The sequence below is a fragment of the Tauraco erythrolophus genome, chromosome 2 (assembly GCF_009769465.1).
Source record: "Tauraco erythrolophus isolate bTauEry1 chromosome 2, bTauEry1.pri, whole genome shotgun sequence".
Lineage (NCBI taxonomy): Eukaryota > Metazoa > Chordata > Aves > Musophagiformes > Musophagidae > Tauraco > Tauraco erythrolophus.
In genome coordinates this window covers 18980382-19008367 of record NC_141466.1, presented here as the reverse complement: position 1 = coordinate 19008367, position 27986 = coordinate 18980382, and the positions used below count along the sequence as shown (strand labels likewise).

At 39.1% G+C, this 27986-nt stretch overlaps 1 protein-coding gene across 1 annotated transcript in view; it reads right to left on the bottom strand.

Moving 5' to 3' along the window:
• Nucleotides 1-27986, bottom strand: part of REV3L (REV3 like, DNA directed polymerase zeta catalytic subunit) — a 139111-nt gene that overhangs the window by 62147 nt on the left and 48978 nt on the right. Inside the window, 5 exon segments of the mRNA XM_086631262.1 lie at nucleotides 1980-2074; nucleotides 13410-13506; nucleotides 17739-17899; nucleotides 19248-19322; nucleotides 22155-22344. Coding sequence (XP_086487388.1) covers nucleotides 1980-2074; nucleotides 13410-13506; nucleotides 17739-17899; nucleotides 19248-19322; nucleotides 22155-22344 — 618 coding nt within the window.

Below are 27986 nucleotides of genomic sequence, written 5' to 3'. Positions count from 1 at the left end.
TGTAAAATTTAAGGTGTAACTTTATTTGTTTTCTAGATCTCCTATTTGTTATCTACGTCTTTGGCTTTTGCTAGTCTGCTCACCAAGTATGTGTGTGTATTTATGTACAGATATACGTACATACACATGCATACTGATATTGATACTTCACTTACTCTCCTTATAGGTCTGAATGCTTCTGTTATGCATTAACAAAAATCTCTTTCTATTGCTCTGACAATAGGCTATTCTTATAACCTGTTTTCTTTCAGACTCCATTCTTTTTTTTTTAAAAAAAAAAAACACCTTTATGAATTCACCAACACTGAAATCATAGAATGGTCAGGGTTGGAAGGGACCTCAAAGGTCATCTAGTTCCAACACCCCTGCCATGGGCAGGGAAACCCTCCACTATACCAGGTTGCCCAAAGCGTCATCCAACCTGGCCTTGAACACCCCCAGGGATTCATAGATTCATAGATTTCTAGGTTGGAAAAGACCTTGTAGATCATCGAGTCCAACCATCCCTAATCCCCACTAAACCATATCCTCAAGTAGATCATCCACCCTATTCTTAAACACATCCAGGGATGGGGACTCAACCACCTCCCTGGGCAGCCTATTCCAGTGGCTGACAACCCTTTCAGAGAAGAAATACTTCCTAACATCCAACCTGAATCTCCCCTGACTAAGCTTATGCCCATTTCCTCTTGTCCTATCACCCATCACTAATGTAAAGAGCCCTTCCCCCACCTCCCCACCATCCCTTCTCAAGTATTTATAGGCCGTAAGCAGGTCTCCCCTCAGCCTCCTCTTCTCCAGGCTAAACAGCCCCAACTCCCTCAGCCGCTCCTCAGAAGTTTTATTTTCCAGCCCCTTGACCAGTTTAGTCGTCCTCCTTTGGACTCGCTCCAGGAGCTCAATATCTCTCTTAAAGCGAGGGGCCCAAAACTGGACACAATATTCCAGGTGCGGCCTCACCAGTGCCGAGTACAGGGGCAGGATCACTTCCCTGCTCCTGCTGGTCACACTATTCTTGATACACGCCAGTATCCCATTGGCCTTTTTGGCCACCTGGGCACACTGCTGGCTCATATCAAGCCGGTAGTCAACCAAGACTCCCAGGTCCTTCTCCGCCAGGCAGCTCTCCAGCCACTCCTCCCCGAGTCTATAGCGATGCTTGGGGTTTTTATATCCCAAGTGAAGGACTCTGCACTTGGCCTTATTAAAGCTCATGCTTTAATAAGTGGATCGGGCATCCACTTCTCTGGACAACCTGTTCCAGTGCCTCATCATCCTCAGAGTGAAAAATTTCTTCCTTATATCAAATCTAAATCTGCCCTCTTTCAGTTTAAAGCCATTTCCCCTTGTCCTATCACTACATGCCCTTGGAAAAAGTCCCTCTCCACCTTTCCTGTAGGCCCCCATAAGTACTGGAAAGCTGCGATTTTTTTTTTTTTTTTAAATATTTTTTAGCTCCCAGATGTCTTGGAGCATTTATAATGCTGCAGACCAGCACCTGACTCAGAGCTGGGCAATGCCACTGCAGGAGGTCACCTCAGGGCCCAAATGCTACTCTGAAAACAAGCAGAAGTTCATCTCCAAGTAATGCTTAATCCTGATCTGCCTGCTGCGTCCTCAGGTTGTTTTAAGGAGACTTCCAGCTGTTTAGAGCAGGAACTATCATGGATGCTCCTGTCACCAGTGAGAAAATACAGCATAAGGGAACCCTGCACTTGCCAGGGGAACCAGAAATGAATGGCCCAGGTATTTGGGGAGGTGAGAGCAGAGCCCACCAGCTAACCCTTGAGCCATACGAGGTCAGACTGCTGAGCACAGGGTACCCAAGAAGTAAGACCAGCTGGAATAGCTCAGTGACAGAAGGCAAGAAGAACATCCAGAAATCTGGATTGTGGCTTAACAAAGCTGAGCCTTAAAAAAAGATGACAATATAGTCCATGTCCTAAAACATTTTACATGAAAAGTTATTAACACTTCACCTTCAATATCCAGTTGATTTAAAATGTCAGCAGCTACTGCATCCACCTCCAATTCACAGGTACTTTGTGGCTCAACACCTTTCAACAGTAAAGAGCTGCAACAACATAAACACCACAGGTTAATTTTAGCAATGTATGTTTTTGAAACACGCACCATCACTGTTTTCTAACCGGACTAACATCTAAAATATTTCAGGAGGAATTGAGGCGAGTACCTGAATACAGAATTACCAGTTCTCATCCTCACCTGCAAGTCCTTAAATTAATAGTCATATTCAAATCTAATTAGATGAGAAATTCGTATCTTCAACTTTTTCTTTTGTGGGGAGAAGAGAAAGAAGTGGTAAACAACTCTAAATGCTACAGCAGTTACAATCACGTTCTCATCCTCAAACACAAGATGAAACGTTCTATGGAACTCTCAGCCAATAGTACCATCTGTGTTCGCACGATCTTGTCCTCAGAAGACACAGCGGCAAAAATGTTTCTCTCTCACTCACGGTTCAGAGCAATGCAAAACCGTTTAACGTTTCCAACCAAGGGAAGCGAAGCAAAAAGTTTATTTTTCATCTTTTTTTATTTTTTTGGGGAGAGGAGGGCTTAGGGGTAGCCTGGTGAATATAGAGTATTAGCATCCCAAAACACAAGCAGAACTAAAGATAATTGGCTTGGTAAAGACTTAAAACACTAGAAACAAATGCAAGCTTCTTGTGTAACCATCTGATCATCCTCCTGCTGTGCTTTTTCAGATCTGCTAAGCTCAGTGGCCTTCCACCTGTTGCTGTCAGTGAACTAATTCTAAGGAGTTCAAGGAGAAAGTGAAGAGAAACTTTCTCGCAGGTTTATACGGAAATCTCTTTACCCATTGAAAATGTTTAGGGAAACACAGAAAATCCCCTCAAAGCTCCCCACGATTAAAAGAACGCCAGTCTTCAGGACCTTTTGTCTAGGTTGATTAACTGGTGACTTACAACATCTACTTGTATTCCTACATTCCCTGATATAGACAGCCTCAAAAATCTCTGCATGAAGTATAAGATATAATTCATTAATATTTTCAATGCTCTCTATAACCTTTGAATAGAAATCACTACAGAGCAAGGAGGTAGTAGATGATGTAATTAGAAGCTGGATATCCCTGGCATCATCTTTGAAAATTAAGCATTCAACTATCCAGAAATATGAAATCAGAAAGAGATGTAAAATTAAACCGCTTCGCTTATGTTGCGGACAACACCAAGCTGAGCAGTGCGGTTCACATGCCTGAGGGAAGGGATGCCACCCAGAGGGACCTGGACAAGCTCAAGAACTGGGTCTATGTGAACCTCATGAGGTTCAACAAGGCCAAGTGCAAGATCCTGCACATGGATTGGGGCAATCCCAAGCACAATTACAGGTGGGGGATGAAGGGATTAAGAGCTGCTCTGAGGAGAAGGACTTGAGGGTACTGGTGGATGAAAAGCTGGACATGAGTTGGCAGTGTGCACTTGTAGCCCAGAAAGCCAAATGTATCCTGAGCCGCATCAAAAGAAGCGTGGCCAGCAGGTCGAGGGAGGTGATTCTGCCCCTCTACTCAGCTCTTGTGAGACCCCACCTGGAATACTGCGTTCAGCAATGGGGTCCCCAACAGAAGAAGGACATGGACCTGCTGGGGCAGGTCCAGAGAAGGGCCACAGAAATGATCAGGGGGCTGGAGCACCTCTCCTATGAAGAAAGGCTGGGAGAGTCGGGGTTGTTCAGCCTGGAGAAGGGAAAGCTCCACGGAGACCTTACGGCAGCTTTTCAATACTTAAAGGGGGCCCATAAGAAAGACGGGAACAAACATTTAATAGGGCCTGTAGCAATAGGACAAGGGATAATGGTTTTAAACTGAAGGAGGGTAGATTCAGAGGAAACATAAGGAAGAAATTTTTTACAATGAGGGTGGTGAAACACTGGAACAGGTTGCTCACAGAGGTGGTAAATGTCCCATCCCCGGAAACATTCAAGGTCAGGTTGGATGGGGCTCTGAACAACCTTATCTAGTTGAAGATGTCCCTGCTCATTGCAGGGATGCTGGACTAGATGACCTTGAAAGGTCCCTTCCAACTCAAACTATTCTATGATTCTATGTAAGAGCAAAAAATCTAATGACTTCTCAGAAAACATCAGAGAACTCAATCACAAAAATATTTTGAATTTCCAAAAGGCATTGTATTTCTTATTACGAGACAATACAGCATGCCAAGAAAAAAAAACCAACAAACAGATCCCTTCATCCCACTCCCAATATGTAGTATTCTAGAAAAGAAAAATATTTACCTTTAAACTCCTTTTGCAGAGGTCTATGGTACAGACCATTAGCAAGCTATAGATTTCATGAAGTTAAGATCGAAGCTAGTTCAGACCCATGTTCTTCCTTAAGAGGGTTATCTATGGGCAAAGCGCGTTGATTTGCTCAGTAGACAGCTAATTAAAACTGCTAGGATGCCTCCTGTAAGAAAGTTCTAAAACATTTTTCCTGACTTTGAAGCAGCAGAAGACCAAAAGGTTCTCTCAAATGCACTGTTTAAACAGTCTGAACCCAAACCGAAGGTAAAGGGCTGCTTTCCTGGCAGCTTCAACCATCTACTGCTTTACCATCACACCAGAACTCCTGAGAAACTCAGCCCCTGCAAAGAGTCCACGCTGTAAGTGACATACAGAACAACGGAATACTTCTAAGTGGGTGCAACGTTTCTCCTGTCCTCGCTTTGTCCTGGCCCTCAGCTTTCCTTGCTTCCCCTAAAAGAACAATCCTTTCCTCCACAAACTGAGGTCCTACTGTCCAAAGGGCAAAGGCTGAGATATTATCTTCAAAAGAAGAAAGGGGGGAGGGGCAGGCAGGGACACACAGCACAACAAATTAAGAGGGCTACTTATCTGGAGGGATACCACGAAGTGAGCTTTTATTGACTGCTGTCCAGTTCTGTCAGTAGAACGGAGATCTAATATTTCTGAACTGTATCAATGTACCAGATGACTTAGTTTAAGAGACGAAGCCCATTCATTTGTGATTACAAAAGCAAGAATTATTTATTAGGTCCACAATAGTGTATGAACTTCATAATGATTAAGATAGGCACTGGCAAACAAATACTTTACTTTGTAAGACTGTTTGGTGGCAGTATTATGCATAGGGAAAACCAAAATTGTTAGGCTATAACCACTTTATTACACCTGTATCTATTGGTCCATTTATGAAGAAACAACGTCAGTCAATTGAAATAGCAACTACATTTTGCATAACGCAGAAGTAGCTTACTGCATTGATAGAGAGAACATAGAGACCTTACAAGCATACCAGAAAATTATTTTTAACCATAAAATAGTGAATTTCTGAAAAAGTCCACCTCTCCAGTGGGCATAAGAGAGAGTTGTAGAACACTGGAACAGGTTGCCCAGAGAGGTGGTGGATGCTCCATCCCTGGAGACGTTCAAGGCCCGGTTGGATGAGGCCCTGAGCAACCTGATCTAGTTGGAGATATCCCTGTTCCTTGCAAGGGGGTTGGACTAGATGACCTTTGAAGGTCCCTTCCAGCCCTAACGATTCTATGATTCTATGATTCTATAAAAATCCCCAGTAAACCTACAGCTTGTTCACTTAACTGTTTAGGCAAAGAACTGGACAAGATGGAAATAAACAGAGTTAGAAATGTAAGCAGAAATTAAACGAGTCCTAGAATATCTATTTACTGGCACTTATAGAGGAAAAGACAGAGGACTTAAAGGAGACCTAGTTATTTGGTCATTGACTCTTTCTATATATCACAGCAGTACAAAGTTCACTTTGTATTACTAGTTCAATTGCTCAGCTGATGCATAGCATGACTTCTAGGGTGAGAAAGAAATATTTTCCTATGTAAGGCTCATAGTTTTTACTGTGATAACCTCAACCTCTCTACAGCAGACTCAGCTTTCAAGAACCATCTTTGCTCTCCTCCTCTGTCACGTTACAATAGTGGAATTTTTACTGGAAAGTAAAATCCTGTGTTATATCTAATAAAAAACTGAGAAACAAAACAGAAATCTCAGCAATTGGATTTTTATTGGAGCGAGGGATAAGAAAAAAGGAACAGGCATCCTGAAAGTCAATTTTAGAAATTGTCTGACACTTACTATTTTAATTTCTTGGTAGTCATAATTTTAAAATTTGTGATGTCACAATTTGTGGCTGCACTAATACAGCAAATGAATTTTTCACTCGGTTACAGCAAAAGAAGGCAGAGCAGGGTATTTCTTTATTCTAAACATCCAAAAGTAGCCTGGCAGAAGTTGTGAAGTACTTATCATGTAGAATTCATTAACGACTGTAAAACATTGCACATTAATATATGATTACTAATTCCTCCAGTCAGCAGTACCATTCTGGAGAATTAAGAGATCAGATCATAGAACTCCTAAACCAAAGCAGCTCAGCCTTTCAGCAGAATTAGACTTCCCATGCCCTATGCACACTTTTAAGGACAACTCATTGCTATCACTTCCCTCCCTTCTCAGTCACATCATCAGCTGAGAAACAAGTCTGTAACATGATCAAAATGCATACTTTTGACGTCACACACTTTGGGCGCACCAAAGCACTCATGCAGAGCCTGCCTGCATGGCAGGCAACAGGAACTGTAGGCAAGCTGAAACCTGCATTTTGATCACATAATAAGAAGGAATTGCAAGATCACTGGGTAACAAGAATGAGGGAGGAGGCTGCAAAAATTTTGCCTGCTCCCTTCATGAAATCAAAGTGTTTCTGGGAACAAGTGAAAAGGGACCCCAATACACAATGGTCATTGATATCAGAAGAGTTTCTGATTTTAATGCTTTCCTTTGATAAATGACACGTGTAAATGACCAGAAATCTCATCACGCTGTCTTTGATTTGTCTGGTAGACAAAATAGCAAAGCTCTGAGCCTTCAACTTTTGCTCATTTCCTATTTAAAAAGAATCCAATAAAAAAAAAAAAGAAAATAGGGAGGGGGGTAAAACAGAAAGAAAGAAAATTCTTGAAAAGTTTAAGACAAAATATATTTTTAGTGTAAGTGACCTATTTCTGAAGAGTTTGTTTGATGACTAAAACCATGAACCGAAACATTTGCCTATCCTCTGACAAAAAGACAGCTTTCTATTATTTTCCCTTTAACTAGTTAGGATATTTTGTCAAAAAAAATGCATCTTGGTATTCCACATCTCCATCAAGAGTGTGGCCAGTGATTTGTCTTGAGAACTGAACAATAACACAAACAGAATTGGCCAAGAGCTTTCCAAATAATCAGATTTCTTATAAATAAGAGATTCTAACACGGATTTATCCTACAAAAATAACACTAAATTCAACATTGCTGAATTCAAAACAAACTGGTAGTTGTCACTGTAACTGAAGTCTTTTCCATAATAATACTAATTTGAAGTGTGTTCTTTGTCTGCAACTCACCGAGATTCAAACGATTTGGGTGATTAGAAACAGAAAAGCTCATTTTGACCAAGCTCTAAATCAAACAGATATAAGGAGTCTTTCTGTCAAAAACTACAGTATTCCAATTAACATGGCATATTATTCAAACTAAAAAAACTGAGCTAACAAGAGACTTTTTCGGAACAAATTTAGGATTTATCATCATAATCCTCATGAACATTTTCAGAATTAAGGCAGGGCTGGCAGTCAAAACTGCACGCTTCAAAGACTGATGTGGAGGCTAATAAAGACAACTGACATGTACGGTAAGATTTTCCTAGACTTGAAAAACGTTTTTTCAGTACAACTGGATCATTAACTTGGCATTTAACACTCTCGTCAAGGCGAGCTGCTAGACACTTGTGCTAGCAGGAGTCAGGGCAGTAGCTCTACAAGCTTCTGCAACATCCAGGTAAGCCACAGAGGCCAAGGAGCCATTTGTTCCCACTTCAGGAAAAACCTCAAAGGGCATGTGAAAGCAGAGCAGCTTTAATTGGCCCTTCTAACATTTTAATTTACTCCGATTAAAACAAAAACATCAAGAAGAGAGGGAGGAGTACAAACTGTCCAGAAGTACAGTTATTTAAAATGATTACGTGCCTCTTTGAGAACTATTTCATGTGAGTACTGTCAATAGCCTGGTTAGCTGTTAGGTTTGCTGGTTTTGCTGACCTTAAACAAACACGCACAGCACCTCAGAAAAACGTACGAAGCAACTGTATCTCCCACTCTCCCAGATCAAGCCACATTGCCTGAACAGCTACAGCACTGCAACTAGCAGGTGAGAAGACTGCATAAAGAAGCCAGAACACGCCCACTCTCCCAGCTGTAGTTAGATGAAAATACAAACTACTTCAGGTCATTAGCAATTGTTATGCCTTGGAAGATACTCAGAAGTGGTCTGTCTGACACAGACTGCCCTATACAATGGACTAACCACCTGCCTCATATCACACGCATCAGTTTTGTAAAGAAATGGATAACGTTATATAATGTCAAAACCATAATTTGAGCTTTTCCGTATTAGAACAAGGTTAGAAAAGAAGACTTGGCAAGTCTCAGCTAAAGCTTTTCAAAGCATCTAGGTTTCATTTTTGAAAAAGAGAATGTAGACAGAATGATTCACAAGATACAACTTGTAGTACAGATATATGAAAGGCAGGGTTAAGTGAGGTGGCATAGGAATGGAAGTACCCCAGCTGCAAGAGAACAAAAGTTTACTCTCCTAAGAAGCAAGATAAATCAGGGTTGCACAACACTGAGCTGCCATGTCTAGGCTACTCGAGATCCTCGAACCAATTCATTTAAAATTACCTTTTCTACCTGCACACTATGATGAAAAACCATAATACAAATCCATCATACAATCGTAGAAAAAGCTCCAAATAACTTGTTTCGAGAACAGATCGAGAATGGTCCTTATTTTTGAAGAAAGTAAAAGTCTGTTGGCACTATCCACTGGCATAACGATCATAACAACATACGATGAAACCTGTGCTCAAAGAAAGTATCAAGGCTTGTTTCCTCAGATGCTGAGGCAATGAATTAAAGCAACAGTGGACACGCAATTAAAAAAGTGCCCACTACATACAGTTAGCTAGATCAAAGCCCTCAAAAACATTGAAGAATGGACATGAAGGTCAGTATCTTAACTCACCAACGTTAATGCCAGCCTAGGGAAAAAAGTTCTGTGATGGCCTCATCTCAGGTATTTATAATGTTCAACTGAGGATAGCAGATAGAAAATTAACTCCACAGAGAATCTGAAAGGTGTCACTCAACTACACTGATAAGGAGACTAAATTTTGACATAATTTTGACATAATAGTTTTCCATATTTCTTCATGGCAGTAAAAATGTCTTTGTTTGCAGGATGTTCCAGTGACTTGAATAACGTGCATATTTTATTAAGAATCAAATGGCTAAATAAAAACACATACATCCTGACAAGCGAGAAAAGCAATTAGGATAGCCACAAACCTAGTAGAAATCGGTAACATTACGCAACTGCTAGACTGTGCAATAGTGTTGTTTGTTAGATCTCTCAATTTCCATATAAACTAGCGCTCAATAGCAAATCTGGGATTTAAAAAACAAAGTGTTTCTCAAAAACATTCTACCAATCATTCTACTTTTAACACATCAGGTCCAAGTGGTAGACTTGACTGGCAGATTACTCCAAGCCTGATGTTTACCAGAAAGCTTTTCTCACTGGAAGTCATGGAAGCGTTTCATCACTTATTATTAGCTACCTGAGGGATAACATAAACGCACCTCATGTGAAGAACTCCTCTTGTCAAAACTGTTGGATAGCACTGCCAGGCTCAGGTGACTACTGCCTATTTTAAGGTGGGCTTTGTCAGTGCCAGTCTGATAACACTGGCAAGTATCATACCTAAAAGCTTACAACATCAGCGATTCCTGGGCACTAGTGGCTTTGGACGTTTGTCTACTTCATAACAGAATCACTCTACAATTAGATTAAAAGAACTGTCCCTAGCTTAATATAGTACGCTAATTATAGCGGCAAGTTAGTAATTCAGAGATTTGCCAGGAGCAAGACAGGACGTGGCTGGGTTAGATACTGTTCCAGAGAAGTGGCAGAGCAGCAAGGTGTTATCTAGTACTGAAGAATGAGTTCAGAAACCAAGGAACTTCAGCACGTTTCTCAAATGTTTTTTGAAATAAGGAACCACCACTGGCATTTACTCATGCATAATGCTGCTAATGTTAAATACATAACTTTCGAATAATATTTTGCATATTACCTACCAGGCATCCAGCATCGGATTTCAACCAGTGGAAATACTGTACTCCAAAGTCAAGAAATGCCAAATCACTGGCACTGCTTGGTTAAACCACAGAACTTGTCAACTGCCTCCTGCAGCAAGAACTTGGCAGATACGTGTTGGACTATCTCTAAAATTTATTTTTGATCTACACAAAAGCAAGGACAATGAGTCTAAACAGACATTCTAATCACTAAGAATACAAGGCAGCCCTAGAAACTTGGTAGTCTCAAACAACATTTGACTGTGTTTTCCTGTTTTGCTTTTTCTTGAAAGAACAAGTGAAAGGTAGGGAAAGATTTATGAAAGCTTCGTATCTGATATGAAGGACAAGCAAAGACTTAGAAGTTCAGTACTGACACACGGGAGAAACGCCAAATGCTGCTGAAAATAGCAGTCAAACAGTGAAATACAGTAAGTAAATTCTTTTTCTGAACAATGTACAAAACAGTTCAACATCTCAACTTGAACTCAAGAAGACTGAATAACAAAGTGAGGGGACTATGTGGTACTGCACATGAAACTAGAAATAAATATAGCTGTTGATATAGCTATACACAGAAACCAAATGTTTGGAATACCAAATATACTTTGTTAAGGAAAGACAGAAGTAAAGGAAGAAAGGAAGCTTTACAGATACCAAGTAATGCTGTAGACCACAAGAATAAGAACAGTATAAAAAAATTCTCAGTCACAATCATTTTAGGAAACAGTTACAAGGGTTTCCTTAGATTGGTATCTCATATACTATCTGGTTCAGATTTACCTTCAGTAAAGTTGATTATGACAATTACACAAAACCAGATGCAAATTTTCAAAATTTAAGGGAAATAAAGTAGGAAGGTAATCCAAAAGTAGGACAAACTGCAGTATGGGTTTGATTATAAGAACACTGTTTAAAGTTGATGCCTCCCCTAAATAATCCAGGAGAAATTATAACGGGTAGCTAATTTTGTGTAGATACAGAAAAGAGTAAAATGAGGAATGGAAAGGAGTTTAGGTTTGTTACTTTGCAGCAGCATGTACATACTACAGCATGTGGAAGACAGCCGTGCTAGAACACCTTTAATAAAATAATTCATTTTCTAGACAAAGGAATGTTTGACACAGTACCAAATGGGAAACAATTTCAGTTGCAGGAGAGGTAAATTAGTTGCTAAATTATTAAAGTATTTTAAGAGCTGGCTAAAGGTGAAATTTCTATTGGTTATATAAAAAAGACTGAGGGTTGATATAAAATTTGTAGAACTGAACATAGACCAGTTTCTGGGACTGAATTTACTTCATATCTCATCAGTATTGTTGGCAGGAGACGCAGGAGCGTACTAATGAAATATGCTGATAAGGCAAGCTGGTAGACATATCAGATACATACATAACCAGATCACAGCATCATAAAACGAAAGCAGAATAACTTAAAAGTAGAATAATAGAAATAGGATGGAATTTAAAAATGGGATATAAGACTCTATATGAACTTACAAGGGATTCCAAATGGAAAACTATCACTTGGGAAAAAAGGAAGAGGAGAAACACCATCTACTGATAAATCCTAAAATGTTTATAAGCCAAAGTGACAAAGTAAATGAGACTGTAAAGTGTATCAGGAAAAGAACTACCAGTATCATTGCATATGGCACTAGAGAGAATGTTTGTTATACTACGTAGTATTCAGGCTTTGCATTCAAGAAAGAAATTTCTACTGAAATAGAAAGAATGAAAAAGTAAAGAGAATGAATGCTAGGGAAATGGATAGGCTTGGTATTTGCCCCACTACTGCTAACATCCTACCGCTGGAATACATGTGAGAGCCAGAGAAGGACTGGCAGAAGTGAGGTGTTGTACCCCTGGCTGTGTATACAGAAGCGTGGAAGGAGGAGGAAAGAAGGCTTGTGGATACAGTCATGAGGGTGAGTGCTGGCAGAGAAGACACTCTTGGCTCCTGCTATGCTGGGCTCATCCCTCTCTGGATTTGACAGCCAGAGAGTGCTACTTCACTTTCTTTTTATCTGTCTTCCCCAGATCTGTGTGAAGTAACATCTGATAATGCTGTTCTAACTTATGATCCTGCTCCCAAAGGTTAAGTAACTGGCTTACATAACTGAGCCAAATAAAGGTTGAAATGGACTATGAACGAAGCATGCAGCCAAAAAGGAGAAGAAACAGCCCAAGAACAACTGGATATGGATTGATCACAAGTAAAATCACAAGACAACCATCAGATGAATGTTGTTTCAAAACCTCCTTAAAGTAGGAATAGTAGAATCAGAAAAACAGATGCTACCTTGCACAAGCTCAAGTTTTTGCACATGAGAAAAATCTGAAGTATGGTTTAAGGCACTTACTTTCTACTGAGAAGTGAATGCTCCCAGTACCTTACGTTAGCAAGCAGCATGGTATATTGAGCCTGATAAGCTATTTGGAGAAGAACGATGGGAACTATCCAAAGACTGAGAAGATTACTAGATGACAAGAGTATTTACAGGACTTGTCAAACATCAGAAAGTAGCTTAAAGAAAGAACTTACTAAGGGTAAACCATACAAATCGAGGCAGTACCAGATACTGTCTGTTTCTCTTCCTGCCCTAGCCTCAAAATCTCCAACACCCTGTGTATTCCTCATGGAACTAAAGCTACTACAAATTAAAAGCTGTATACTCGGAAATGTCTAGAAAAAGGAAGAGCATAGGAGACAGACATAAGAATTCTAAGCTGAGTTTCTTATGTAGCTTCTATTTGAAATGGACAAATTGGAATACTCTGACAGCACACTATTCTGTTAGTTGAGGGTGATTACAAAAAGAGAATCTGTGAACTGGTGTGTAAGTATTCTCTAGCTATTCAACTTGCTTAGCTTTTAATCATTAGCAAGCAACATATCTTCCAAAAACCATAAAGTTCAATTTGTCACATATATTCCTATTGTTATCTCCCAGTTAAGATTTTTACAGCCATATACCAAAAAGTGTATTTCATATATATATACACACACACCAAAACTATGCAAAGAAACTAAATAACAATCGTCTGTGTCACATTAGCACTTTTTATTTCTTTTTCGAACATACAAAACATATAAGGGTCCTTTAAATGACAGACTGGAACCCTGTAGTATATATGAGCTGATGTATAAGAAAATACAGTATGCATAAAAAACCACATGGCATGCTGACCTTGGTATTTCATCTTCTTCCCATTCAATGAAAGATGCGCTGTTTGAATTTTCTGGCAAATGAATTCTATGACGTTTACTTATGCCTGATGTATCACCTAGAAAGAGAAACAGAATGAGAAATTAATTCATTTGGCAATATTTTTTCACATATAATTGCATAATTGCATTTATTATTTAGTCCTACCAGTCCAAATGCTCCTGAAGAATAAATAGCACTGCATGATACTTCAAAAAGTAACTATGCTGCCATTTAAATGATTCAACTTTCTTTCTAACATGTAGATACACATAAAAAGAAAAACACATTCTCAACACACTGACATTAGAATTACATTTGCTGTGTTCTAGTCATATCTTAACCTAAATTCGATGTTTTCTTATTCGCACAAGTTTCAAAGTAAATCAGGCAGAGTCTGACGCAAACTTTGGGTTTCCCAAGTGTCTGGGTCCTCTGGTCAGATCCCAATGGAAATTAGAAGCCAAAGAAAACACTAAATTCTACTTCACACTTTTCTTCTTTCTTATTTGTGAGCTGAAAGAGAATACACAATACATTCCAGATGCAGTGGCAGTAGGTGTAAACAGAAACCTGCAATGAAGGTAGATGTTGTCTGACCTACAAATAAAGAAAACACCGTGTAACTTTGCTCGGAGGTCTCAGAGTGAGGAAGCGTGCTCCAAAGTCATGCTGGAGAAGTCCTTTCTGAAGATTTATTACCTCCCTTGTGGTCTCCTACTGAACCTTCACTCTTCAAAGGAAGGAAAGACAACATACACAGGATGTGGCACAAGAAAAAAAAGCAAAGCCCAGGAATGGAGCTGGGGGGAGGTGGAATGGGAGGAGATCTTGAAAATTACTCACTCTCCCACTTCTATGTGAAAGACCAAATTGAACTTTGAATTTTCTCAGCTATGTTGGTGTCACACACTAGCAGGTTTTTTTTGTATTCAATTTACCTTTCAGCAATAGCAAACACTTTTGCTTTTGTTAAAGATACACTAAGCGAACAATTCAATTGTCAGAGGCCTTCAATAAATAAATATTTATTAGAACATGTATTTTTATTTTATAATTTTAAAGCAAAGTTCATAACAGAGTCTTGCCAATGGGAATTCCACTACTTGGAATAGCAGGGATAGGGATATCTCATGTAGCAAAAAGCCCCAAGTAATATAGTTAACTACAGAAGCAACTGGGGGATGCTACGCCAAAAGTGCCTCAGCAGATACCAACAGAAGTAACCGAAATCCAGCGGGCTTAAATTATGTTCCAGACCAACTGCGCTGCACCCAGACTAGTTCCTGCAAGCCCTGCCCCGAGATCAGACTCCTAAGCGCACTGACACGGCACACAGACACAGAACTCACACTGGAAACGTGGCACTCGAGCGCTGTGAAAAGACATGCTTGTGTTTATGCAGGAGCTAGCTCACATTCAGCCACACCAGCACTACCACGGCCTAGGCACTGCGATGCCGACCCGTGTGACTCCAGAAAGACAACACAAAATACCTGATCCCGCCCGCACAGACCCAGCTCAAACCTAGCACAGCTTAGCGTCTGTGCTCTTCAAAAGTGACACTTGCCCCTGGGCAGAGCTGGTCCAGGAAGAAACAGCCACGTTTCTACTGTGTGGCAAATCAGCCAGTTCTCTGCATTAAAACGCAAGCTGACTATGCATGGAAACATCTCTCGTTGTTTTTCATCTGCAACTTGGTTATTCCAAGTTGATGAAATGGGACTCAACAGTTGTATATTTTAAAGGAAAATATATCACAGCAGCTATACAAGATTATAGGCCAACTGGCAAAATATATACTATTATTTTTAAAAATCCTAAGCATTTAAAATACCACACCAGAGCAGTTGTATTGCATTACCCCCTTTCTTATTCTCTATGAACGCTACTTTCAAATACTTTTAAAAATTGAGGCTCAAATTCCTGTTTCAGTTTGTTTCTTCAGTAAAGTTACTCATAGGGATAGAGATTTAAGGACACTCAATATTCCCCTTTTCTTGACATGAAGATCTTTAAAGACAGTAGCAGTGACACATCAAGGTTTTTCAGAGTCATATTTGAGAAGAAGATTCAACTACTGAAAATAGAAGTTTTTGTAATAGTTTTAGTGGCGTGTGGTACCATGAATGAATTTGCAGCCTTCTTTCTCACTATCCATAAAGATAAGAACTTTAAGAACTCCTGCATCTTCTGGATACAGGCTGATGAAGGTAGAGTATTCTTGCTACTACAAATTTGCCTGCTGACCTCTCTCAGTGGACTTTAACTAAGCTATTCTGGTAGGGGAGAATCCAATAGGATAAAAGCAAGAAAATGGTGGACTACCTTGTAGGTAGGACCAAAGTCCTCTGACCTTCAAAACAGTCTACTTATCTCAATGAGAAAAATACCACTGGAAACAGGCTCCTGAGGCTGCTTACTTACAATTAGGAACAGATCTATTACTGCATTTTCTATTCCTTGCCAGACCAATTTTATATCATCATCTGCAAGGGAGGAAAAGTAAGTGTCTGCTGCACATCTTTAGACAAAGGCTTTTACTGCCATCTAAGAAACAGAGTTCAGCCTGGCCTGCATGGCACAAACTACACTTAATTAAAATGAATGCACATCCCCAAGACAGAGAAACTGTGGAACGGGCAGGTAAGCGTGTCAATCGTAAGCGCAGGCTGTGCCTTCCACACCACTCCAACAGGTCTGAGCTTAGAAAGGACAGTGTTTCTCAGGGCTGCTGTGCAAGGACTGGCCTCCTGACAGGACAGCTTCTATTAGGCTGTACCAGGGACAAATCATCTGTCACTCAGCTGCTGTGCTAGGAATAGTAGTGATCCTGCACCTGGGGACAAAAGACTGAAGCACGCTACTTACACATGCATGATGCAGAGCCACTCAAAGTGGTATGAATCTTGCCAGCAGCACTGCTGCCAGTATCTGATCAAGCCAGGACAAGGTAGTCCGTCATTTTCTTGCTTTTATCTTATTGGATTCTCCCCTACCAGAATAACTTAGTTAAAGTCCACTGGTCTCAGCCCACGCTCCTTTTTCACCCTCTTCTTCCCATTCACAATCTACGTCTCTCATCCTTAAATAAACGAAGGAGAATATAAACAGTTTATGTTTTTCATATATCATCTGAAAGAGAGAGAGGAAAGAGCTATGGAAAAAGAGTGGGAGCAACTACTCATTACAATCGCATTGCATGTCTCCAGGAGGTCACTTTGGATGTTTGGAAGACTAAAGGTGCTTGACTATACTTCCTTAGGACTGAAAATCCTGAAGATGCTCTGTCCATGGCTGAGCTTTTGTTTTGCTACAGTTTTGACACCAGCAAAAACGTGTCAAATATTGTTGAATACAAAAAGAGTATTTTTCTTTAGATGAGAATCAGTTATGAAACTCCATAGACTAATATACTGCTGTCTGAATATATATGCATAAAAAGAATGGGACAAAACTAAAGTCAGCATGATTCTTACTTGCTGTTTTTACAGAAAGATACTTTACCATTCTTTTCAACTCTTGCCTTAGCTGTAGGAACAATTATGATTTAAGTCAACAGTATCTATTTTTCTAAATGTTAAGTACCAAAGTCAGTATGGTTTTCCTACTGTTATCTCTCCTGTATACTGAAGCATTTAGGTAATATTATGGATTTTCTTGCCAAACCATTTTTATTTAAGTGTGTACATTCAAAATGCCAAATTATTTTTTTTAAACAAAAATTTAAGTTGATATTTTTGCTCATTTATATTTTGAATTTCACCCTAAAGCAAAAAACCTTAGTAAAAACCAGCGTTTTAACTAAAAACATTATCTGTCATCAGAGCATAATGATCAGCCGCAATTTTGTAAAGACACTACCACAGCAAAAAAACATGTTATAATTGACACGAGGATCAAAAACAAATGTGAAAAAATTAAAGCAACAGTATTAGTATGCTACCTTTCATGTAAATTCTTCAACTAAATATCAACTATTTTTAATCTCCCAACTTGAAGAGAAGTGTGGTCTTGTGAAAATGGTCACAGCTGCATTGCTGACAGAACACGTGTTTCTTGATATATGCCATCTCATTTCAGGAAGCAGACTCTTCCTCAATCCCAATACACAGGCACAAAAAGGAAAAATGATAGAAGGCTACACATGGACTTTGTTTTGACACAGAAAACAAACTACAGGGAAACAACACATGATGCCCATTCAGCCACAAACTATGGTAAAAGTCTGACAGCTAGTGACATTTTGTTCAAAATAGTAGTTTTTAACCGTCAAGACAATTATTCGGCCTTAAGAAATATACACCTTACTTTTTCTCCTTGCTTTTCTGAATTTGACAGCAGCCAGGTTTATTAAATTCATTCCATATAAGTTGTAGTCTATAAAGAGTTGAAGGAGGTAGGGAATATGGGCTTCATGGGGCTGGTAAGATTTGTTCATTATGGCTCCACCTTGAAGAAGCTCACATACTCTAAAATTAGAGACAAATTAGGACATAAACAAAAAATTATTCCACTACAACAATATTGATTTTTGATTTTATTGAAATATAAAATACCTTAACTTCTTAAAGTGTTAATTACAAAGGAGCTGTGAATCCTCCAGTTTAAAATAAACAAATAAAAAACCACCCTGTAAAAACATCATACTGTGTACTAGTCGTGCAATTGATCCAAAGCCACAATAGTCCACTGAAATTTTCTACAGAATAACTGTGGCTGCTGTATGCCTACGCACCAGTAATAACTTTGAAAGTCTCTCCAGTTTTCCTTGACATATGTACGAAGGTGTCCTGCATGGTTTTAAAGTTACATACTGTATACACAGAAGCAGTATTTTAACAGCTTCCTAGAGGGATGACTGCTCTTTTAAACATCTACACACAAAAAAATAACTGCAGATATTTGGATAATTATAAATTATAAAATAAATTTATCTGAAAGTAACAGGATATATCTATGTATCAAAGAAAAGCACTAAGCATTTCTAAATGCAAACTGGGTTCAAAAATAAAGTGTTATACAGAAAAATTAAAAGAAAAATTTAAATGAAGTGTCAGTCCTTATTTGAATAGGAGTAATTCAAACACGACACACTCCAAAGTTTGAAACATCTGTCACATATAAATTACACTAAGACAGAAAATTAATATCCTGCAAAATTATACTAGCCCAGAACAAAAACCAGACAATCTTATCTCATCATCATGTATTAGATCTTTAAAAAACCCAGGTACAATAGGTAATATTACACACTCAAAGGATTTCAGTTTATGCTTGAGAAATAATTCCTCCTTATAATTTACTGCAACTACTGCGACAGTAAGATCGAGATCAACTGTGCTTTCATTTACCAGAATATTACTCTATAGAGAATGAGAGAAACTGCCTAACAACAAAAACTATCCAGTTTTCCAAATATATTTTAAATTTAATAATGGGTGCTGGAATTTAGAAACTTTAAAACTACCAAAATCCACTTTGTAACATATGAAAGAGTACTACATTGTTTTCCTGTTTCCCTTAAGAGTTATAGGAAAAGTAACCTGATGCAAACTTGTTCAAGTGTTCAAGAATTACGGTTAATACAGGACAACTAGAGGCAAGTATATTTTGGTCTTGCTTTCCTAACATGCTACAGCTTTAAAAAGATTATTGACGTGCTTAAAATTAGCAATTTTCTTCTGTGTTTTGAAAAATGCAGAGAAGAATTCTGTTGCTTTTATTTTGTTAAGATGTAGGTGAATCTTGCCTCCAAATTGACTTTTTAATACAAGATACAAGGAAATCAACCAGAACTTCATATCGTCGCATCCTTACCTTTTTACCATTGCAGGATTGTAAAGATAAATCTTCATAAACTGTCTCTCCTTTTCATGGTAACCATAAAAAGGCCTGGAGAGGAAGAAGTAAAAGGAACAAGCTAGCCAGTTATGTTGTGGCATTTATTCAACTACATTTTATTATAAAGAGTATTGAAATCTGGGGAGGGGGGTGGGAATCAGAAGATAAACTGTATATCCAGGAGAATAAAAATTCTCATTTGTCAGGCCAAAGGGTATCACTACATTACTATAAAAATGTTAAAGATAAAAAGAATAGGCCCTATGAAAGTCAAAGTATCTAAAATATATATATTTTATATATATACTTATATAAAAATTAGAAGGCACTTCTGGCGTAACATTGTTTCTCACTTTCCCCACATGGTAACACACTGATGGCACTCCATCATAATAGTACTTTTAATAAATGTATTAGTGCTGGATGCTTCAAAACCAGTGTTCAGCCTTTCTGATAAATGCTGTAAAAAAGTCCTTAAGGACATTAATTGTGCAGATCAGGTGTAAATGAGTAAATACCGGCTGTGTAATATAAATAACTGAACAATGAGAACAGCTTAGAAGAGTGAATAGCTGCCCCTTTTCAGTGACTACTAATCATCTTGTGCACTAAATGAGGCATGAATCCTGAAGAAAATAGGATTTGAGAATGCAATTAAAGAATACATAGCGTAATGAATATGTCAAGACTAAATTGAGGTTGAACAGGCAGCATTAATTCTGGTATTACTTGACTGAATTACTGACTTTTCAGCATCTAGAATACTAATCTAATCTAACACGCTTGTAAAACAGCATGTTAAGGAAACAGGCCATAATTCAACACATTGGGTGAATGCAAGAAGTCTATAGTTTGCAGTAATTGCAACCAAAGTCAACAGAAATTCAGGAAAGCACTGCACAACTACAGCATTAATACTGCTATCCTTAATATGGTTAAAGATGCGCACATTTAATATCTCCAAAAGCTACACTGAACTGTTTAAAAAAACATTTATTATATTAAAATTGAGCTAAGTTGAAACAATAAACTTAAAGCTGTTAAACTGAAAAGGAGTATAATGAATCAATCTCTTCCTTATAGAGAGAGCATAAATTTAATGATAGGTTATATACATAATTATAATGTATAGGAGTATATTGAGTTATAATGACTCAATGTGCTGTAGGCATGTAAATCAAAAGCTACTTCAAAAAAAAAAGTCAGCACTTGCACAGTAAGTGTTCCATACTCACACTGACATGGCAGCAGGGAGAACAAGATTTACAACGCTTCCATGGTTAGCTATGAACATCTACTTTAACTTCAGAATGCACAAGGGCAGCATGTTTTGCCTCTTTTTATTCCTGAACCTCTGCTACATTTGAAAGTTAATGCAACAAAAATCTTATGTTAAATCTGTGAAGGTTTAGCAAACACCTTTATTACATAACAATCTTCCTGCTAAAGCAGAAGGGAAGGGATAATCTCCAAGATTTAAAGAAAAATACAGGATTCTCACCACAGAGACACTATAATATCTATGAGCATAATCTGACTCAGAATAGAACAAATAGATTTGTGTGACTACATCGGCATGTCTACCTACGCAGGTAAAAATGAAGATGTAATATAATTTGTTATGTGCTTCCCATTAGCCTCTCACACAAGCAAACGAATACACAAAACACTGTTTCCTATGCTGCTCTGAGGCGGTGAGCCTCTGGCTCTCAGTAATGGCCGTTCGGAAGCTCTAAGGCAAGAGAAGTGAAAAGAGACAGGTTCTCCCAATCTCTGTCGGTTGTTTTCTCGCTGATTCAAGAAAAGATCTTCAGCAGTTTACTCTGTCCACCTTTCACTGTTGAGATGAATAGCTATACTACAATTCACATAATCATAATTCTTGCAAAAAGAACGAAAGTAAGAAATTTGGTGGGTTAGCTTCCTTGTAAATGCAAAAACACATCAGAAAGTTCTGACTAAAAATGAAAAGAAGTTATTGCAGCCACTTTATCTACAAGATTCCACTAAAACTGGCTGGGAATAGAAAGATTATTTTCCTAAAGTTAACAGTCAGAAAGAACGTATTTCAAAAGTGCATTAAAAAAAATGAGATAGTGCTGCACAGTACTGAAAATTAGCATTTACCTTGTTCTGAAGATTAAAAATTCAATGCATGTATAGACCAAATGTGTTCCTCCAGGACAGTTTCCTATTATTCACTATGATTTGACATATTTTTCAGTCCTTGGTTACACCAGTTAAATAAAAATTGATTAAGAGAATCCTTAAAATGTTAACATTCAAAAATAGCATATAGTTCCAGCAGTAGTAGAAAGCTACACCAAATGAAACACAACAGTCAGCTTGACAGATAAGTAAATTAATGTTTTAAGAGTCTCCACTTCATGGCCTGTGCTGCTGGGAGAATCAGATGGATAAACATGACCTGACAGTCTCTATGATGTGCTTCCTAAAGAGGCCATCTTAGATGAACAAAGAAAAGGAGACCTAGAGTCAGGCTCCTGCAAGATTCCCTGGTCACAGGGAACCTAGAATAACCCAGGCAGGTAGAAAAAGCTGGATGGAAAGTACTGCTGTAATAGCAAAGACAGAAAAAGCTAAAAGGAACAGATTTGGAAACATGACAGACACTAGGATACAAGTTTAGGAAAAAATGGTTGTGTCAAGTGTTTGAGGGAAAACCTGTTGATTATATTAAAGTCCAAGCAAGTGAGAAGAGTTATTTTAGTAGTTGTACAGGCCTGAATGAAGACACACGTGGGGAAAAAGAAAAGGAAAAAGCACTGCAGTCACCCAAGTCCATAATAAGTGCTTTTACGTAGCACAACTGCAAAAACATTTCAAAACAAATAACCAAAAATCCTAACAGGTCATACTTACATTCCAGATACTAATGACACTTTGAAAACATGTTGAATAGTAGAAGATGGATTGCCTAAAGCCACATTAAGTGCTCTGTCAATGCTGAATGCCACTTGACGAAGATAGTATTCTGGATGCTGTCCAAAACCATCATATGGTACATAGATGTAAGGAAAGATACCATGTAAGTGGAGACAAGTCTTCTGACCTAAAAAGAAATGGCAAACATTTATTTTCTAAGACTACATCTCCTCCTTCTTTTAAGTAGTCTCTAAGTTTCATTTTTTTCAGGTTATTTTCAGGTTCTGCAGACAGGATAAATTTACTAAACAAGTTCAGGTGTATTTCATACAAAAGGTACCAGTTTAGAGCAGTTCTCACATTTGATTCATTGACAAAAGCAATACAGAACAGATGAAGTTACAAGACATAGACAGTGGCAAATTCTGCTGTTATGCAAGCGTAGTCCTAATGGTTTTCTTTGTAGTAACAACACAATACCTCTCCGAGAATAATTTTGCACACTGAGTCAGTGTTGGATGGTTAATGGTTTCTCAGCCTTTGTAAAAATTTTGCAGTACCAAAATTCTTGCCACTCCTCACTGGGATGAGCATACAACCTCTCAGAAATTAAAAAGAACATAGAGAGCATCTATGAGGCCATTCAATATTCTAGCTATTAGGCATAAGTTGGGAAATGGAAAAAAAAAAACCCAGGTGATTTTCAACTTTTAAAATCTGCGGATTCCCGAGAGGCCTCTACTGCATATGCAGGTCTCCAGCCTTCTAACAACAGGCTTACTTCTCAGCATTAGCTTTCTAGAGTCTGCAATAAAGCAGAATGAAAGAACACACCACGAAAACCATTGTGCCAGACCACAGCTTGATCTTCTGCTTCAGACCAGGCTGTACGTGATGTGGACCAGGATCTCCCAAACCTACAACATTTTTCTGGGCAGCTACTCTCAACTGAAATGCGCGTTCTCTGTTCTTTCCTCACCACAATGCAACAGAGCATGCAGTCACTGCTGAAAGTAACATCAGACCCTGCTCAACACCCTTCCAGCTGCAAAAATCCTTCATGACTTCTTACTGGGCAATGGAAAAGTTTCACTGAAAAATACTATAAGCACATGTCACTGATTAACTTCCACTGCACCATAATGACAGACAGGCAAAGTATACCATCTTCCATTTTGTTTCAGTATCTGAAGGCAGTGCTCTTATCAACCAGGAGATAAATATTACAAAGAAGCAGCACCACTTCACTGATCCACAAGACCAATTAAAAGACTTCCAAAAGTTATTCTTTCAAACACATTATTTCTCAGCAAGTGGACCTTGCCTGAACTATTTACACTCATTCACACCCACATCAGGGCACCACTGGCCACCCAGAGAAGACAGCTGTAAGTCCATTAAAGTGCAGGAAGAACAGAGCTTCAGAATCAGGACTGCTTGCAAATTTTTACACCTGTGAAATGCATCGCTCCAAACACCATAACTAGTATATCTTTTTTTTAATCTATTTTTAAACTAGGGGTCATACGTATTGTTCTTTTTTCAAATATTTATGACACGTTAACGTAATGTCTAGAAGTGAAAGAAACTGCTCAAAGGATGGTAGCATAAGTCCATTTTCCAAGGTGAATTTTATTCGTCCTATAAGCCACCCCCATCAAGTCTCTTGAGCAATTTTTAAATACAACCTACATACACATTCATAATGTTGAGGTCATCATCTATGATGAATTCTGCCCTTGCTTTTAAACTATTTCAGGAGAAGAAATTCTTATTTATGTATTATGTACACAAAATAATAATAGACTAAGAAAAAGGGGAAACTAAAGAAAGAGAAACTAAGAAGGGTTTTATTAAATGGCAAAATAAAGGACTGTAACAGCTTTACATGACAGGAAAACTTCTACCCCCCTAACATGGGAGAAGTAATTTATTAGTAGCATGTGAAATGACAGAGTATTGATCTGTGCAGTGGTAGCAGAGCATTTATCTTGTGTACCGAGTCACCAACAAATCTCAGTGTTTACTCATGGTTATACTTAAGAGTGAATTTGAAACAAAGGATTCCCTCCCGATATAATTAACAGAAAAATAACAGTTGTATAAACCTCTACAGTTCCTCTATTCAATTTTTGTATGTTTGTTTTGGGGAGGGGTTTAGTAGGTTTTTTTGGTTGAGTTGGAGTGTGGTGGGGTTGTTGGTGGTAGTGTTTTTTTTAAAGTGTATGCCAGGATCACGTTCAGGGAGAAATTAAAATTTATCCATACATATTATTTGTCTAAATACCTACTGAAGCTTCTAAAAAAACAAATGAACAAATCATTTTGATATTGGAGCTACAGATTAAGAATTTTTGGCAAATATATATGTCTATCCCCCCATGAATTTTATAAATTCAGGTATTTGCTACCCACAACTTGTCAGTCAAAATCAGCTCTGCGCTTACTTCCCCCCACACCCCCCCATTAACAGCTATGAACTCTTGTTCATTTTGGTAACACTTTAAATATACCTTTTGCTTTAATGGTTGCCCAACTACTCTGAGTTATAGCTAATTTATGTTCCCCCAGAAAAAAAAACGCAAAGCACCAGAATAAATAGAACAGAGAGACAGTCTAAACTCAGTGTACTTAAATTCAGGTTCCTTTCAAGTTACACAAGACAATTAATAATGCTTTTATAGCTAGCACCTGATTACTAGAGTTAATTAAACTTAAAAAACAATATATCCATTTCTACTGCAGCTATTTAACAGTTCTTGCTGAATTGAAATGCCTTTTTATTGTTGAATAAAAAAAGAACACGTACAAAGACAGCTTCCTTCTATTTCCTTCTGTCCCCTTCCTCTGCACTACTGTTTATGTGCAAAAATCCACAAAAAACACTATAGCTTTCAAGTGACCAAAGAGTCAAATTTCCACTTAACTCCAGGGAAATCTTATAAAACATACACACTGAGCTGCTTTTCATTTTTGATTCTGCCAAGAAAGCAAACAAGCCACTGCTGATCTAAGACTCCTATTAGGCCAGCAGCTGTCAAGTTAGATGGGTTTATACAGCTACTCACTTTGATCCTTTTTAGTATTGACTCATTTACCCTGATATTTGGCTATACTGCTATTTTTATTTACAGTCCATATTACTACAAGTCTTGCCCTGCTAGTGTAAGAACAGAGTCATTTGCTTAAAAGCATCAAATTGCACCAAACATCTTGATGATGAGTCTGAAGCCCAGACTCCAGTAACAGCAACCATGGTTTGCATTAAGATTATACAAATTCTAGTAGATTCTTTCCAATAGAGCCACAAGGAGATAACAGATCTACTCACTGAGGATCTCAGGCCACATGGACCCAGCAATTAACGTAAATTAAAAACTTGGTTTGGGATAAAGTTAAGAAGTTTTATGCTTTAAATGTGTCCAATTCACATTTCTGTTTCTTTTCAGAGATACAGACAGCAGCAAATTTGTACCACTAGAACAGCAGCGACCGCAATTGCTTACAGTGACCAGCAGATGTTATTTTTACATCTATTCCTCAGTTTCTTTACATCTGTAGATTCAACGGAAGTGGTACTTGACAGCAGATTCTGCAGAAAAGCCATACAGTTTATACCCAGTGCACAACTGGATGCCTGGAAGTGATTCCGAGTTTTCAGACGGGACAGTCCACTAAAATGCTTCAAGCTGTGGCCTCATCGTGGACCTACTGCGCACATGCATCACAACCATTCTGTACACTAGCAGTACATGTGATGCCTCTATTAACAAATGAACTTAATGCAGACGTAAAGGTTAGAACTGGTGGTGATCATAGGTTATCAGCCAGGAGGCGGCTGCTGCCCAAACAATTTCTCTAGCCCAAGCTCTCTTAAAGAATGTGGTCTGCACTGGCTGAATTATCTACACGTCACAGATCCAGCATCCCAGCGTATGACTCAAGGGGCTGCTGAGTAAAGAAACATGCAGAAATCTAGAAGTAAAGCTGAGGCTTATTTACAAGTCTTTTTCAGTCACTGAATGAAGTGGCAAATGAAGGAACAGAAAAAGTGCTGCTATAACATAGAAAAGAGGCAATACACAAAACCTTGAGATAGTTTACTCAACTAGCAAACTGGCTATCTTCTCTGAAAAGAAGAGATTCCTAACTCATGTCAATATAGATGAATAGCCATAATAATAATGAATCGACACTTCAAAAATAATAGAAATGCAATATTTTCAGACAGTAAAGAAAGCGAGCCCACTCCTCAAACTCATACTTACAAAAACAAGCAGCATAAATGTTATTGAAGTATTAAACCCAAATACAGCATTTTGCATACTTGAAACCCACAAGAAAGAGAGATTCAGAAAGCTAGTCTGCTATTTTTCTGAAGATGGTTGCCATATGCATTACTATTAGTAACACATACCAAGCATAATCTTTGAGCTACTGTATCATTTAAAATATCAGAAGAAAAATCTATAGCAATCCTAAGAAAGAAAACTTCAATATAATTAGAAGAGAACTGAAACCAGTATGATAAAGGAATGCAAAGTTGCTCAACAGCTACTCAAGAAGATGCAAGAACTGACATCTTCTGAGCACCAGAATTCTCAGCCATATAAGATGATCCGGTATGGATAAAACTGAGGTGCAACCCATACAGAATCATGGAATGGTTCAGGTTGGAAGGGACCTCTGGAAGTCACCTGGTCGAGCCCCCCTGCTCAAGCATATGAACACCTAATTTCACAGTACAACAAGCCAGAGAACCTGAGGATTATTATTCAAGTGTCCTCAGAGAAGCGCTTTTTCACCATTTGAAAAAAATCAATTTTAGTTGTGATATAGTTTTACTAACTTTTTATAAATGATACTCAAAGCTATTTAGCTCCTATCCTGCAATTCTTAATTTAGGAACTTGACTATAGAACCCTGTGATAGTTTGATATGTGGGGGGGGTGTTCTGGTGGCAGGAGAGGGGATTTGCTCCCTGTGCCACCAGATCTGAGTCCCATCCCCCCCAGGGGGTTGAGCCAAATTGGCGCCTCTGTGAATTGCCCTATTTAAGTTGGGACAAAGGGACGGGAAAGGGCTTTTTGCTCAGGAGCGAGGAGAGAGCAGGAGGGCGCTGCCCTCGCTCCCGGCTCCCGGCCGAGCGGCCGCTCGGGCCCGGGCCAGCGCCATGTGCTCAAGATGGCGCCGGGGGAGCCGCATGGGGGACTCGGTAAGCGCCTCGCTCCCGGGGTGCCCGCCGAGCCGAGCTCCCCCAGAGAGGATTAAGAGCTAAGAGAAGACAACCACAACGACCGGGTCAGTCAAGATGGAGCAGGAGGAGGTGTACTGGAGCTGAGGTTTCCCTTGCAAATCAGTGTGAAGATGGCAGGCAGCCCCCCTGCAGCCAGGATGCACTCGGCGGAGCAAAGACCCACTCGCAGCCCGTGGAGAAACCTGCGTCGGAAAAGAGATGCCTGAGCCCAGGAGAGGTCATGGAGCAGGGGATGCGTGACCAGGTACTGTTAATAACGGGGCATGGAATGCACGACGAGGTCGTGGAGGCATCTGGAATCCGTGGGACGACCCATGCCGACGCGAGTGGCAGCAGCTCCCTAAGAGGCCGAGACTGGTAAAGCCCGAACTGGTGCAATCCATAAGGAAGGATTGCAATCCTGCGGGCAGGACTCAGGTTGGAAAAGTTTGGGGACTTTTTTCTTCGTGAGTAGGGGATCCACCGAAGCAAGGGAAAAATGGTGTAAAGACTCCTCCTCCTTTAAGAAAGGAGCGGCAGTTAACAACATGGATGAACTGACCTGTACTCCCCCATTCCCTGTCTCCCTGCGC